Here is a 14,135-nt window from a genome sequence, read left to right as displayed (position 1 = left end):
TCAGACTCAGCTGCCTTCACTGCTTTGGCACCATCTTCTGACCCATAATACTTGGCTTCACAACATTGGCCATGAGTGGGATCACCTGTTCACCTTCGGCTCTTCTTTCTCTCCATTTCACCTGTTGTTTGAAGGCACCCTTCACAGCAGGGCACCTTCCCTCCTTACGCGGGTCTTGCTTCAGTTCCTTACTACTAAGTGTGATGTGTCGGGCCCTGTTCTAAGCCTTTTCTGTGTATTAACTTATTTAATTATCACCTCGATAATTTTATGACTCTTTTCATTTAACAGTTAAGGAATCAAGGGGGCACAGGGAGATTAAATTACTTGCCTAATATTACACACATAGTCAGAAGTGCAGCTGAAGCTGAAACATAGACAGTCTGCCCATGCCATTGACTTATACTCTCTAGCGAGTAACTGTGGAATGAATGAAAAGGATTTTCTCTCCAAATCTATTCCAAAAAGGCCATAACTGAGATAACTTCAACTACCTTCCTAACTACAATCTCTATTCCCTCTAGTGGGCATTAAATCTCACATTCAGAGTGATATTTCAAGCTTTTTGTTATGCCCTCATCACTGCCCTTAAGTCCTTTGAAACACACCAACTCACCTAAAATATTTATTCATATTTTTCTCACATGTATATATTTAATCTTTTAAAATGCCTCTCTTTTTTGTGCATATATATTCTCTGTGAAAAAAAAATGGAAGAAACTATAAATGCTTTCCCTGGGAAATATTTTGGCATGCTTCTCTTCTTATTCCAGGTCACGTAATTTCAAATTTGACTCCTTACATGGGCCTTTGAGGATACCCATTACTTTTACATATGTATTGATAATTGTGATAAAAAAGCTCTAATTTTCTTGTGGGGAATTCTGTACTTCTTTTTGATCTACCTTCAATTCTAAATGGAAAGAAAGGTTTGCAAAGAACACTGATATATTTAGCATGTTCATGATGGTTATATTCTGTTGTCATCTTGGTAACTGGCAAAATAAAAGCTTGTAGGAAGATAGGAATTTGCTCCCAGCAGCCTACACCAACACACACACAGAGCTGCCCCCTCCAGGTTGCAATGGCACATTGACATCTAAACATAATCTCCTAATTTGATGAAGCCTATCAAAGGGAGGACCCCTCCCAAACGTCTGTTTATTTTTGGTAAATGTGGGTGGAACATAAGGAAGACATTTTTAAATTTGGCTAGAGAGGTTGAGGCCTCTAAAAGTTAAATGTATAATTCTGGTTACAATGTATTTTTGGCTTTTCATATCAATGTAAATGAAAAATACCAGTGGTTTAGGAATCTGTTGATGCTTGGTTACAATATGTCAGGAATTTATTATCTGATTTTTGAAATAAAGTTTAGTCACAATTAAAATTAGGGATTTTTGTTCTACCAAAAAGAGACACGGACTCACATGTTCAGTGCAGCATTATTCACAACAGTAAAGACATGGAATCAACCTAGGTGCCCATCAGTGGTAGACTGGATAAAGAAAATGTGGTATGTATACATCGTGGAATACTATGCAACCATAAAAAACAATGAAATCATGTCCTTTGCAACAACATGGATGTAGCTGGAGGCCATGATCCTAAGTGAGTTAACACAAGAATAGAAAACCAAATATGGCATGTTCTCACTTATAAGTGGGAGCTAAACATTGGGTACTCATGGACGTAAGGATGGCAACAGTAGGCACTGGGGACTACTAGAGTGGGGAGGGAGGTGGGAGGGAGAGGGGCAGAAGTGGAAAAACTTACTGTAGAGTACTATGCTCAGTACCTAGGTGGTGGATCAGCTGTACCCCAAACCTCGCTTCACGGAATATAACCAACTAACAAACCTGCACATGTACTCTGAATCTAAAATCAAGTTGAAAACAATTAGAGATCTTGATTTGAAAAGAAATGTAAAGTAGGATGTTGGCATTCAGCTTATTTATATTCCCATCTGCTACTACAGACCCATATTATGACAAAAAAAATGAACTCTGGTGCAATCAGTATTTACATGGTTTACTAATACTACGAACAAGTTATGCTGATCAATAAAGAAATACTTAAAAATGCCTATGGAAGAGATGCAAAGGGCTGTGTCCATAATGAGCACGGGAGCCTCTCTAACCTTGCAACAACTTCTACTCTCTGTTTAACACGTTGGGGTGTGGAAGTAACAGCTACAGTGGGAACAAAAAGGATGCAAACCCTTCACTCTTTACTTGACTCCTTGTTTGTTTGTTTATTTTTTTGAGACAGAGTCTCATTCTCTTGCCCAGGCTGGGAGTGCAGGCGCAGTCTCCGCTCACTGCAACCTTCGCCTCCCAGGTTCAAGCGATTCTCATGCCTCAGTCTCCTGAGCAGCTGGGATTACAGGCACGCGCTACCACGCCCGGCTAATTTTTGTATTTTTAGTAGAGATGGGGTTTTGCCATGTTGCCCAGGCTGGTCTCGAATTACTGACCTGAAGTGATATGCCTGCCTCGGCCTCCCAAAGTGCTGGGATTACAGGCCTAAGCCACACGCCCAGCTCTAGCCCTCCATTTTGTTCAACAAATTGAATTCAAGCAGGAGGCTCTAGGATTCCACCGGCATGGTGAAAGGGAAGGTGGAGGATCTGGGATTGGCTCCTTATGAGGCTTTGTCTATTACTCTGCTGTGCGGTTGGCCAAGGTAAGAGTTGCCTTGGGTTTGTGAGCAAGGCCAGACATTTTAACTTTCCTGCTTTCCACATGAGCTGTGCACAGAGGGAAGTTTAAGAGCCAGAGAACTGCTGCTATACAAGACATTCGTTTTCTTAGTATCAAATAGCAAATTGAAACTTTTGTCATTAAGAAAGTGAAACCAGTTGGTTTCACTTTCAGTGGAAACAAATGAGGATTATTTCCAATAACGGCTGTTGAGAAGTTACTTCTAGAAATATTTTCTAAGAAGTATATCCAATGGGCAAGTGTGTGCATGCACTTTCTCTTAAATATGCTAACTCATAGAAATATAAAAATGTTAGTTAAATGGCTGAGCATTAAATTTAAATGAAGAAGAAGAGAGATATGCCCAAAGGCACTTGCCCTGATTCAGGGAGAAAAGATTATTGCAGGTCATTGAACCAGAACAGAAGTTTAGAGAGGGTTATCAAGGGAAAGAAAAAGACACTTAAAAAAAAATCACAGTGACCAGAAAGATCACTAATTGTGTATCTCCTTTTAAAATGCTCACATGTAACTATTTTGAATACCACTAATGTGTTCTGGAAATTAAAAAGTAAAAGGAATGTGCATAACAATAATGCAAACATATTCGTGCAGCTCTTTAAAAGTCGCCTTAAAAAATTTTTTTTTTTTCTCTCTACCTTTGGGTTTCACACAATACATTCTCAGTAAGTTTTTGTGGTATTGCGTAGAATGCAATCATTGAACACCAACGCATGTTCCGGGGTTTTTTTTTTTTCTACTTGTGCTTCAAAATGGCTTTGTAAAGTGGACATACAGGGGAGGGTATATAACTGAGTAGCTAGGTGGCCAGACAGTATCGTCTGTCGGGGTCTTAGCAATGTGAGACAATGGCCTGAAATACTTGACTGCTCTGAGCCTTAATTTACTCATCTGTAACACAGGGATGGAAACAGTATCCATGCATTAGGGTTGCTGCGATAATCCAATGAGATAACCCATTTGAAGCGCCTAGACAGGGTTTAGAACAAAGTAGTGCTCAGAAAATATCAGCTATGACGATGCTTTCATCTGACATTGCTATTTGAAGCAACAAGTGGTTCAGAGACTCGCTGAATCACGCATGGAATTAGTGCCAGGAGGTTTCTACTCTTCAGCTTATGCTCTTTTTAGGAAAAAACAAATTAGTGTAAGAATTAAAAAAAGCAACATTTCAACGATGGCATCTTTTAACCTTTCAGAATGGATAAAATATTGCTTCATGTTTACTAATTTGGATCATGTAATTATAGTAACAAATAATTGCTCATTTCTAATTTTAAAGGTGTGTATGGCTGACAACTTTTATTTTTACGGTCTGTTAAAACATTACTGTCTAATTATCTTGAGAAGAGTGGCTTCACTGAATTGGGTAGACATTAATTTTAAAGACTGAGGATAAAGGCATATTGGAAAGCCTATATGTTAGAGCTTCAAATAGAACCCACATTTTCATAATATTTAAAAAAAATACAGGCTATCAATTTTTTTTTGAAAACTTCCCCCCAAAACCATCACCAACTTCCATCAGAAAATGCCTGTGAAAGTATACAGTTCATTATATTCCATAAAAACAGATCTCCTGGCATGTTACTAAAAATAGAAACACCTCGAATGCTTTAGTGGAGGCTGGTCTTATGTATACATTGTGTGGAAGGAGGAGTTAAGGAACATTGTGGAAGATAAAATGGAGCAGATGGGAATTAAGTGTTGCTGTAGCTGTTGAATGGCACTGTGCAAATCATCTGCCTAAAGTTAGGCATAATTCTGATATTTTAAGTAAATTCATCTTTGTATTAATGAATGCCTGTGTCTTTAAAATCTAATCTGTATCTACATCTACCTGTGCTCTTTTTTTCTTATGGAAATGATGGTTTCCCATAAGAATGGTAGACTATCTACCAAGATGATTGGTAGACTATCTACCAAGATGATTGGTAGACTATCTACCAAGATGATTGGTAGACTATCTACCAAGATGATTGGTAGACTATCTACCAATCATCGCCAGGAAATTGCAACATTACAGAAAACAGGCTACAGAGTTACAGGGATCTCTGAAAATGTGGAATGATAAGGCTTCCCTCCATTTTTCTACTATATTAAGTTTACATAAGCCAAAGATAACCGAAGTGGATTTTGTACAAAAATAAAACACTCTTTTCTTTAGCCCATGACAAGAAAATATGTACCTCTTTGTGTTTTCTGTGTCAGTGTGAGGACTCTTTCACTCTGCTGTTTGTTCAATCTCTAAATCTCTGACCCTTTGAACTCCAGCTTTCAGACCTTTGGCTTCTCCATCTGATTAATTGGGAGGTCCTGGCAATTCTCCCTCTGCGGTACAAGCTAACACTTGCTCTGTCTTTAGATGGGGTTCAAACACCTAGGAAGCTCTGCTGAGCCCCAGAGCCTGGTTGGCTCTTCTCCTTTTTATTTTGATAACACTTTGTGGATGCCCAATTTATCACTGAACTTGCCACATTTTGTTATCACGATTGGCAGTAACATCCTCCTAGGACAGTGGTTCCCAAATTTGGCAACACGTTAGAATCATAAATAATTAAAAACCAACTAAATCAGAATGTCTGGGGAGGTGAGACCCACGGAAGGCATTTTTAAAAGCAGCACTTCTCAAATTTTAACATGCATACGATTCACCTGGGGATCATGTTAAAATGCAGGTTTCTGATTCACTCAGATTGGAGGTGGGGCCTGAGACTCTGCATTCCTAACAAGTTCCCAGGTGACGCAGATGCCACTCAAGCTAAAGCAGCTCCAAGCAGCCCCCAAATGGAGATGTGGTTTAGAAAACAATCACATCCCGGTTTTATATCTGAAACTCACAAACTCAGAAACTTACCCAATACAGGACCATTTATTTCCTCCTATCCTGTTACCTCTCCCTGCCAGCACCATTTTAAGTGAGTGGAAGTTGACATTTTCTCGTAAATCAGAATTTGTTTTGTCAATATTTCAGCTATAATGGGCTTTCTCCACTATTCCTCCCCACCTTGTCTTGTCCGTGTCTCTGCATTCATCTCACTGGCAACAGAACGCAGTGGAAGGTTGAGCAAGGTTAAGATGGAGCAGCAAGGTCTCGCTGCAGTTGCTTGTGCTTCAGTTGTAAAGCACCATCTTGTCTATTCTCGTCATTGCCACTCCAGCCCCTGGACTCCTTTTTGGCTGCTGTGACGCCCACCGCCAGCCATGACCCTCTCTCTTTTTTTTTTTTTCTCTTCTACACCTGAAAGCCCTTTGTTTCCCTCACTGATTCTCATTTTCCTCACTCCACCATCCTCATGATGACTTACCACAAATTAATTTGCGTCATCATAATTTCGAATCAACACAAAGACAGATGTTTATAATGTAAACATTTCTTCTATGTTAAGTTTTATTTTCTCAACAGTATTACTTTTCCTCAGTTAATGCTTCTATCCTTCCACATACAGATAGATCCTTTGAGTGTTAGGCACCCACGATGGGCTCGGAGTGATTTTTATTTAGTAGTAATCTGCTTAAATAGCATGATTAAAGGTTCTATTAGCCTTGGTACACCTTTATATGTCAACCTAACTATTCTAATGGTTCCCAGAGTATGCACTGAGGCAACCTGGGTTGCAGGAGGGAGCTGACCAGGAAATATTTTTAAATTTGGAGGGATGGCCTGGTGTGGTGGTTCATGCCTGTAGTCTCAGTTAGTTGGGAGGCTGGGGCGGGAGGACAGCTTGAGCCCGGGAAGCCAAGACTACAGTAAGCGGAGATTGTGCTGCTGAACTTAAACCTGGGTGACAGAGCAAGACCACAGTTCAAACAAGAAGAAAAATAAAAAATAAAAAAAAAAAAGGAGGGAAAAGGAGAGAAATTCAGCAGCACGTGACCTCTCCAGACCCCTTGCGAATTACTCGCTCAAGGTAGTTCACAGTTTCAACAGTAGGTGGTGCTGCATTCCTTTCAATGATTTATATTTATAAAGCTGGGTTTTCCATAGTGGCTGTAATAGAAAGCAATTACAGTGCAAAAATCAAGGTGGAAAAGGAAAGGAGAGGGCTGTGTCCAATCTGATTGAGAAATTGTGCCATGCTCAAGAGATGCACACATACCATTTGTAACTGTGGTTAAGAGTGAAATAAATTTTTTTTTGTCCATTTATGTGTATTTTTTCAAATAATTATTCAGTTGTTAAAGCAAAAATTCTTATTAAGTTGTTTGAGTCTAAGTATTTAATACATGGCACTATAAGGTATTTCTTTGAGCCTAAGGGCTCTGTGAAAAAGGGCTCTGTGAACCAAGAAAGTTTTGGAACCTCGGCTCTGGTCTAATCATTTTTTTCCTGCCAAGAGCTTGCTGACCTAGTGGAGCAGGATAATCGCATCAGGTGTATCTTTTATTCCAGGTAAATTAAAGGTGGACCAACTTGTGGCCACAAATGAGGGGCAACTCTCTCCTTTATCTTTTTTAAAAATGTATTTTTTCTATTATTTTTAATTGTGGTAAAAAATACTCATCTAATTGTTTGATCTGTTGATATCATATAACTTCAAAGAGGAATTTGAGAAAATGTCATATCAACAGTTCAGAACCACCTTTAACACATGTCTGATACAGCCATGGCGGCAACTTTGACAACTTCAGTTGTTGCCCTTGATTTTTTTTTCCAGCAAATATCTCATGTGTTATAACTACAAGGAGAAGAAGGAGGGGCAGCAGGGAAGGACAGGTGATGAGGAGGGAGGGAAATTTATCTAGTTGCCAATAAAATATCCAAATCCAACTAATCCAGTCAAAGCTGTGGTTGTGAAGAGATTTTGCCATGATTCTCTGTATTTTCCACCGAGCTTTGTTAATTACCTCATTTTACTTCTGCAGTGATATGAAAGTCAATATGCCACTTCAATGTGTTACACATGGATTTAATAGAACATGTACGATGGATTTTTACCAATAATAGTAACTTCTTTATGCACCTACTCTGTCCCTGCCACTAGTGCCTGTATCACTTTACTGCAACTCCATCAGGTAGGTATTGCTGCATGCACTTTCCGGATGAAGAAATGAAAGTCCAGAAAGGTGAACAACATGTCCTGCGTCACATAATTGGCAACTGGCAGCACAGTGACGCATTCTCGGATCTGCTCGAGTCCATAGCTTGTAACTTTTCCCCATGGCACTATTACTTCTCATAATTATAATTGTAAAACTGATTCTTATGTGGGTTTAGCCACTGCTGTTTGTAGTATCCTGAAATAACCTGCCCCAACACCCCCACCCCCACTTTTTTTTAACGAATATGTGGCATTATAGGTGTAAAATGGCATCACAATTGGAGAGGAAAACTGGAAAGGAAAAAGGGGAACCATCACTTAGATAAAGCACTTTTTAAAACTTAATCTTCTATGGCAACAATGCTATTTGTGTTGTAAAAAGTGCGTTAAAGATTTTAAGATGATGATTATTTTTTACAACCATCACCCGATTCACCTAGTTCTCTTCAAATTTCACAAAGGAAATGGAGTGAAGTACAAGTAGCTGAACTGTCTTTAGTAGTCACACAGAGTGTGAATTTCACAGCAAATACATGGCTAGATCCTTGGGGATCTGTGTTGATGTTCACCCCTTCACCAAATGCTTCCTCTCTCACTTTATTCCACATTAATAATTCACATCATTGGAATACTTCCTGGTTACGTCAGCCCAAGCCGTGGATGGCTTCTCTTCATTTATGGTGGTAAATACTTAAAGAGAATATTTACATATGGTTATTCAGGGATATTTGATCACAGATTGAAGTGTGAACATGCAGCCTTTAGAATCTGCAGAATGTATGTTTTTTGCATGATAATATAGATGTCTTAAAATCATAGCTGTAATCATAAATGAATGCCTTTTCTCATGTATCTATTTATGTTCATTATCAGTTTGTTTAGGAAGGGATATGTGACAATGATTTTTTAAAAAATCAATATTACCTTATGAGGCATGGAACCTACAAAGTACAAGCCTGTAGCCCTGTTTTTTCTTTGACATCTTTTCAGTATGCAGATATTCTGCAACAAGGAGGGAGCCGATGATAAAATTCCAACGAAACTCATGATGACAGGCTCACCAAGCTGTTTCCCTGACTCAGCTCCAGTAATCTGTGAGGGCTATAATAAGCGATGCCTCCTCACTTTACTTTCTGGAGTCAATAAAATGGTCAGATGATATTTGGAAAGAGTACTTTTACATAAGCATTTTTCTCTTTTACAAATTTTGCCACAGTTAAATCACAAGATTTTGAAATACCTGTTTTTTTTGCCAACTATTTGAGATAAGACTAAACAGTAGCAGCAGCAGAAGCTGCCAAATCTAAGGCAGTGGTGGGTTTTGACAGCCAAGGGCTCCATTTGGCCAGAGAATGATGGTGCTATAGGTAGCAGAGTTAAGGAGTAGTTAATTTGAACTGGGCCAAAGGACTATAGCTCAGAATATTTGCTTTTAGAATGAGAGAAAAAGGAGCCTTCCTTTCCTTACAGCTTAATCTCTCCATTCCTATTTTTAATACACCCGACTTTATAGAATAGCCAGACCACATTTTTTAAGCTACAGTAAAAATTAAAGGATTTATGATAATCCTATGCGGTTGGTTGTGGGTGTTTCACTTTCAACTGGAGCATTTTCTCTCTCTTTGTTGCAGGGCTAACATTTCTCAGCTTTTTGCTACAGTCTTCTTTCCGAAACTACTCAAGTGAAAAAAAAAAAAAAAAAGTCTTAACCAGATAAGCAACAATTCTTACTATATTGGGGAATAGTTCACATCCTCCCCGTCTATTTATTAGAAGTAACTTCTTCGGGCTTTTAAACTCAGAATGTCAAAGCACTCAAAGGAATCCTACCTTGCCCACATACTGATAATCCGATCCTGTGTATTCCTCCAGGAGAAAGAACTGATTCCACATCCAGCTCCTTTTTGAACGGTTCAGCTCATTTTTGCTGTTTCCAGAGAGCTCCAGGGCCCTTTTCTTTGCTGGGAAACCACTAGTCCTCTTAGATAGTGGAGTTGAGAGGGTTGGGTAGGGCTGGCCCACCCAAAAGAGCAGCAAGAAGTAGCGGTAAGTTCTCATGCTGATGGCACCGTCGCGTCTCTGGGTAGTGAGTGCCCCTCTCTTGGAAGTGCCTTTTTCACTGCACCGTATCCAGCCTCATTCCTCCTTCCTTCGTTAATGTTCTTTGCTTGGCTCTCAGAGGATATCTGGAAAGAATAATAACATATCAAGCATTTTTAGAGATGCTTAAAATTCAGTGTTAGAGCAAATAGGCTGGAAAAAAAGAGGACAGAAATTTGAATAGCAAAACAACAAAAAAAGTTGGCTATCAATTTTGAAATGAAGGAGACGATCTTCCAGACATGCTAAATGGAAGGCATGTGCTGGGTAGGAAGCTGTTGTTTTCTTTCTCCTTTTCTACCGCTTAAAAATCCTATTTTAAGGAATAGTGTTGCTATAGGTCAATGTGCCAGAATGGATTATTGCGCTACTCTTTTACCTTGGAATATGTGGGCTGAGATCTGGTAGAAAAAATGAGTTTGTGTTTCTGATTCTATTTGCATATTTATCCTCATGAACAAGTCTAAGGCAAAGAATATCACAGACCATTTGAATTCAATTGAAAATGGATAATGTTGAAATTTCGCTAAAATGTATTGAATCCCTGAGATGTGCCAGGCGTGAGTCAGGCAGAGCCAGCTCTGCAGACTCTTGGCTTCGGAGATGAGCTGTGATAGGACCTTTGGGTCAAATAAGGCTGGAAAAGACCATACACCTTCTCTTCAGAGTGCAGATTAGCATATCAAAGTGCCTGAAATAAAGTTTTTAAAGTGATATTTTGCAACAATAAAGATAAGCCTATACATATTTAATCCAGCATTTCCCAAACTTGTCCAGAAAACTTTTTTTTTTTCCTTAGAGGACCTAATAATACTATAGGATGGGGGAGTAAGCAACCTATAGAATTTGTATTTAATAGACTGTAAGAATTAAATGAGCAATTCTATTCAAATTTCGTTAGGAAATCCTAAACCTTATCTATAAATTTTTGCCTTTATCATAAACAATCAGGCATATTTGTTAAAACTGGTAAAATTACAATTACATTTGTTATAACAAAAATTACAGTTGCACAGTTGCTAGGTAATTTTCACAGATGTATCAAACATATCTAAGTACCACAGTGAGGGCCATCAACTGTAAGAACTGTAACAAACTGTAACAAAAATGTCAGTTACTATACTTGTGGGTGATAGCTTTCCGTGGGAAATATTAATTTTCAAAAACACAATCTACCATAAAAAAAAATCCTGGTGACCAGATTTGCTTGGTATAGATGTCCCAAATTAGTTTACTAGTTTATGCAATTAAAGTCATATATGCCTATATCTCCTTTAGAAATTTTTTCCACCTTTTTTTTGGAGAAAAAACAGTAAATTACTCACTTGTCTTACTATCTGATCTAGAAAAAACATTCTTAAATATACTAACAACAACAACAACAACAAAAAGGAAGTGTTTTGTAATGCGGAACTTAATAGTAATTGAACTGGTACATTTACTCTAAACCATGCAGATCAAGAACATGTTTTAGGTAATCTGATTGGTATGTTTTTCTCTACATCAGAAAAGATTGGTTCACTTGATTCTTGTCATTCTACCAGGTAAATGTATATGTGACAGGTTTTTGTTTGTTTTTTACTCCAGCAATGAGTAATTATAGCCACCTAATATGTGGCTTAGTCAAAGCCTTCTGTTGAAAGATAAGTGAAATAATTTATAATATTCGGCATTTTAAATCCTTTATTCCATTATTATGCGTCTTCTTGACAGCAGGCTGGGGAAGTTGAAAATTCCACAGGTAAGTAAATTAGTACTGCGACAATTAGCCATACTGGAAAAATGCCAGGCAACAGTACACTTGTCATAATGCAGCCTTGGTACAGGTGTGGAATGACTGACGATCAATTAGGTATAAATGATTCTTCTCTCTCCTCATAGATGGTATATAAAGGGGACGGAGAGTGCATATGGAGAACAGCCCTCTAAAGACATCTATTCATTTTTAGTAGCCAAGATTACACTGAGGTTGATTCTGTGGAAATTACATTTTTCTTAATTTCTCTCATTCTCCATTATTTGCAAAGACAAATCCTGCAGTGAAGAATTACACGTCTGCTGCTGCACTCCATGAGCACCCCATGGTGCTGGCAGGAAAGAGGGATATGGAGAAAGGAGGTGTCAGCTGTTTAAAAGGCAGACTCCTGAAGGCCGTTTTAGAGAAAAATCGATCCCTGTGGGTGTTGTGTGCAAACTCTACAAGCTGTTGCCACTTGAATATTAAATATTAGTTCTTTTTAATATCACAGATACCAAAATGTCAAGTATTTCATTTTTTACTTAGTTGGTAATGAGCTTTTAAGTGATAAAAATTTAAGTAGTATTTCCAAGTAGGCTACAACATCTAACTTTGCTACAACCCAGCTCTTTTTGTATCAACTTGATAGGGTGCATCCTTGTTAAAAACTTAATATATGTAATTGAATTACTATGATCAATATGCTCAAACTCATATTTGATGTTAGTTTTTTAGAGAGAGAGATTTCTCTGTGAAATTCTATAGTTTTTTTAAAAACCCCTTTAAACTGTTGAATATATAACGTAGCAATTCTCATTTAATATTTCTTAACAGGCAGAATTGCATAGTGGTTATGATCATCAGTGCTAGAGTCTGCAACATTAGTCTCTGTGAACCTGAAAAAATGGTTTAATCTCAATCTACCTCAGTTTCTTTATTCTGTAAATGGGGTAATGATACTATCCACTTCATAGGGTGTTACAAGGATTAAATGAGGCATTACATGCGAACCATTTAGAACAGTGCCTGGCATTTGGTAAGGTATTAATAAGTATTAGGTATTCTAATCACTAATTATTCTTGTTATTCTCATTTGTATTGCATGTATAGAATCCATCTACAACACATTGCAAACATCTGCAGAAGATAGTTTATTGATCAGAAAACATCTCCAAGCAAGTCAAAATTTTCTTAGAATTAAATAATAGAAGCACTTGAAAAATCTATAGTAATTTATATACTCATTGTTTTCTTTCATGTGGACTTCAATTCAGCATTTAACAGTAGTGGTATAGAAACAGGGAAGGCAGAGACACCGTGTGCCTTGTCACCACTGTTTGCATGAAGGAGAAGAATATGGGCCAAAAAGAAAGTTCACTGGAGGGTGGACTCATTCATAGAATCTATATTTTCTTCTTTCCATTTTATTACGTTAAGGTTTTAAAAGTCGTCTTTATTCAGGTGAAAGAAAATCGGAACTAGCTTTCACTCAGTAATTTTGCCCCTATAAAAATGGGACTGGTAATTAACATACTGATACTATTCTAATGTTATATCAGAAAAGAATTTGATAAGTTAAAATGAATGATATCTGCTATGGTTTGAATATCTGCCCCCTCCAAAGCTCATGTTGAAATTTAATCCCTCATGTGGCAGTATCAAAAGGTGGGGATTTTAAGACATGATTGGATTGTGAGGGTTCTTTCTGCCCTCATGAATGGATTAATCTGTGGATCAATCAGTTATCATGAGAGTGGGACTGGTGGCTCTATAAGAAGAGGAAGAGAGGCCAAGTGTGGTGGCCCACGCCTGTAATTCCAGCACTTTGGGAGGCCGAGGCGAGTGGATCACCTGAGGTCAGGAATTTGAGACCAGCCTGGCCAACATGGTGAAACCCCATCTCTACCAAAAAAAAAAAAAAAAAAAAAAAAAAATTAGCTGGGCATGGTGGCTGGTGCCTGTAATCCCAGCTACTCAGGAGGCTGAGGCAGGAAAATTGCTTGAACCCGGGAGGCGGAGGTTGCAGTGAGCCGTGATCATGCCATTGCACTCCAGCCTGGGCGACAAGAGCAAAACTCTGTCTGGAAAAAAAAAAGAAAAAAAAAAAAAAAGACCTGGATCACATGTTAGCATGCTGAGCCCCCCTTACCATGTGACACTCTGCAAAGTCCTCACCAGATGTGGCACCTCGACCTTGCACTTAGCCTCCATAACTTTAAATAAAATCCTTTTCTTTATAAATTATCCAGTTTCAGGTATTCTGTTATAAGCAATAGAAAAGGAACTAAAACAATTCCAAATTTTAGATTTTACTTAACCTAAAAGACAGTAAATGGGAAAACAATTAGTGTGCTGCAAGTATGCCCCTAAATGCAAAAAACAGGATTCTTACTGTGCAGAACCGTCAGATGTTCAAGCAAAGGAAGACAATGGCCCAGAAGCAGGCAAAGTAGAGGGGAACCATGTGGTAAGTGGCAGTCAGATGTGGTGGCTCATTTTGTAGATGTCAGGAAGTAAATGGAAAGGGGAAAG

The 14,135-nt window shown here is 38.4% G+C and overlaps 1 protein-coding gene across 4 annotated transcripts in view; it reads right to left on the bottom strand.

Annotated features, from left to right (window-relative positions):
• The window catches only part of CDH6 (cadherin 6), a 140,375-nt gene that overhangs the window by 58,381 nt on the left and 67,859 nt on the right, over positions 1-14,135 (bottom strand). For all 4 annotated transcript variants that reach the window (XM_073995105.1, XM_073995106.1, XM_005556634.5 and 1 more), the window contains exon 2: positions 9,596-9,951. In XM_073995105.1, the coding sequence (XP_073851206.1) occupies positions 9,596-9,823 (228 nt within the window). In that variant the 5' untranslated portion in view covers positions 9,824-9,951. The remainder of the gene's footprint in view (positions 1-9,595; positions 9,952-14,135) is intronic.

This window comes from Macaca fascicularis, chromosome 6 (assembly GCF_037993035.2).
Source record: "Macaca fascicularis isolate 582-1 chromosome 6, T2T-MFA8v1.1".
In the NCBI taxonomy this organism is placed as follows: Eukaryota; Metazoa; Chordata; class Mammalia; order Primates; family Cercopithecidae; genus Macaca; species Macaca fascicularis.
The sequence above is the reverse complement of the archived record's forward strand: the minus strand, read 5'-3'. Positions and strand labels throughout refer to the sequence as shown.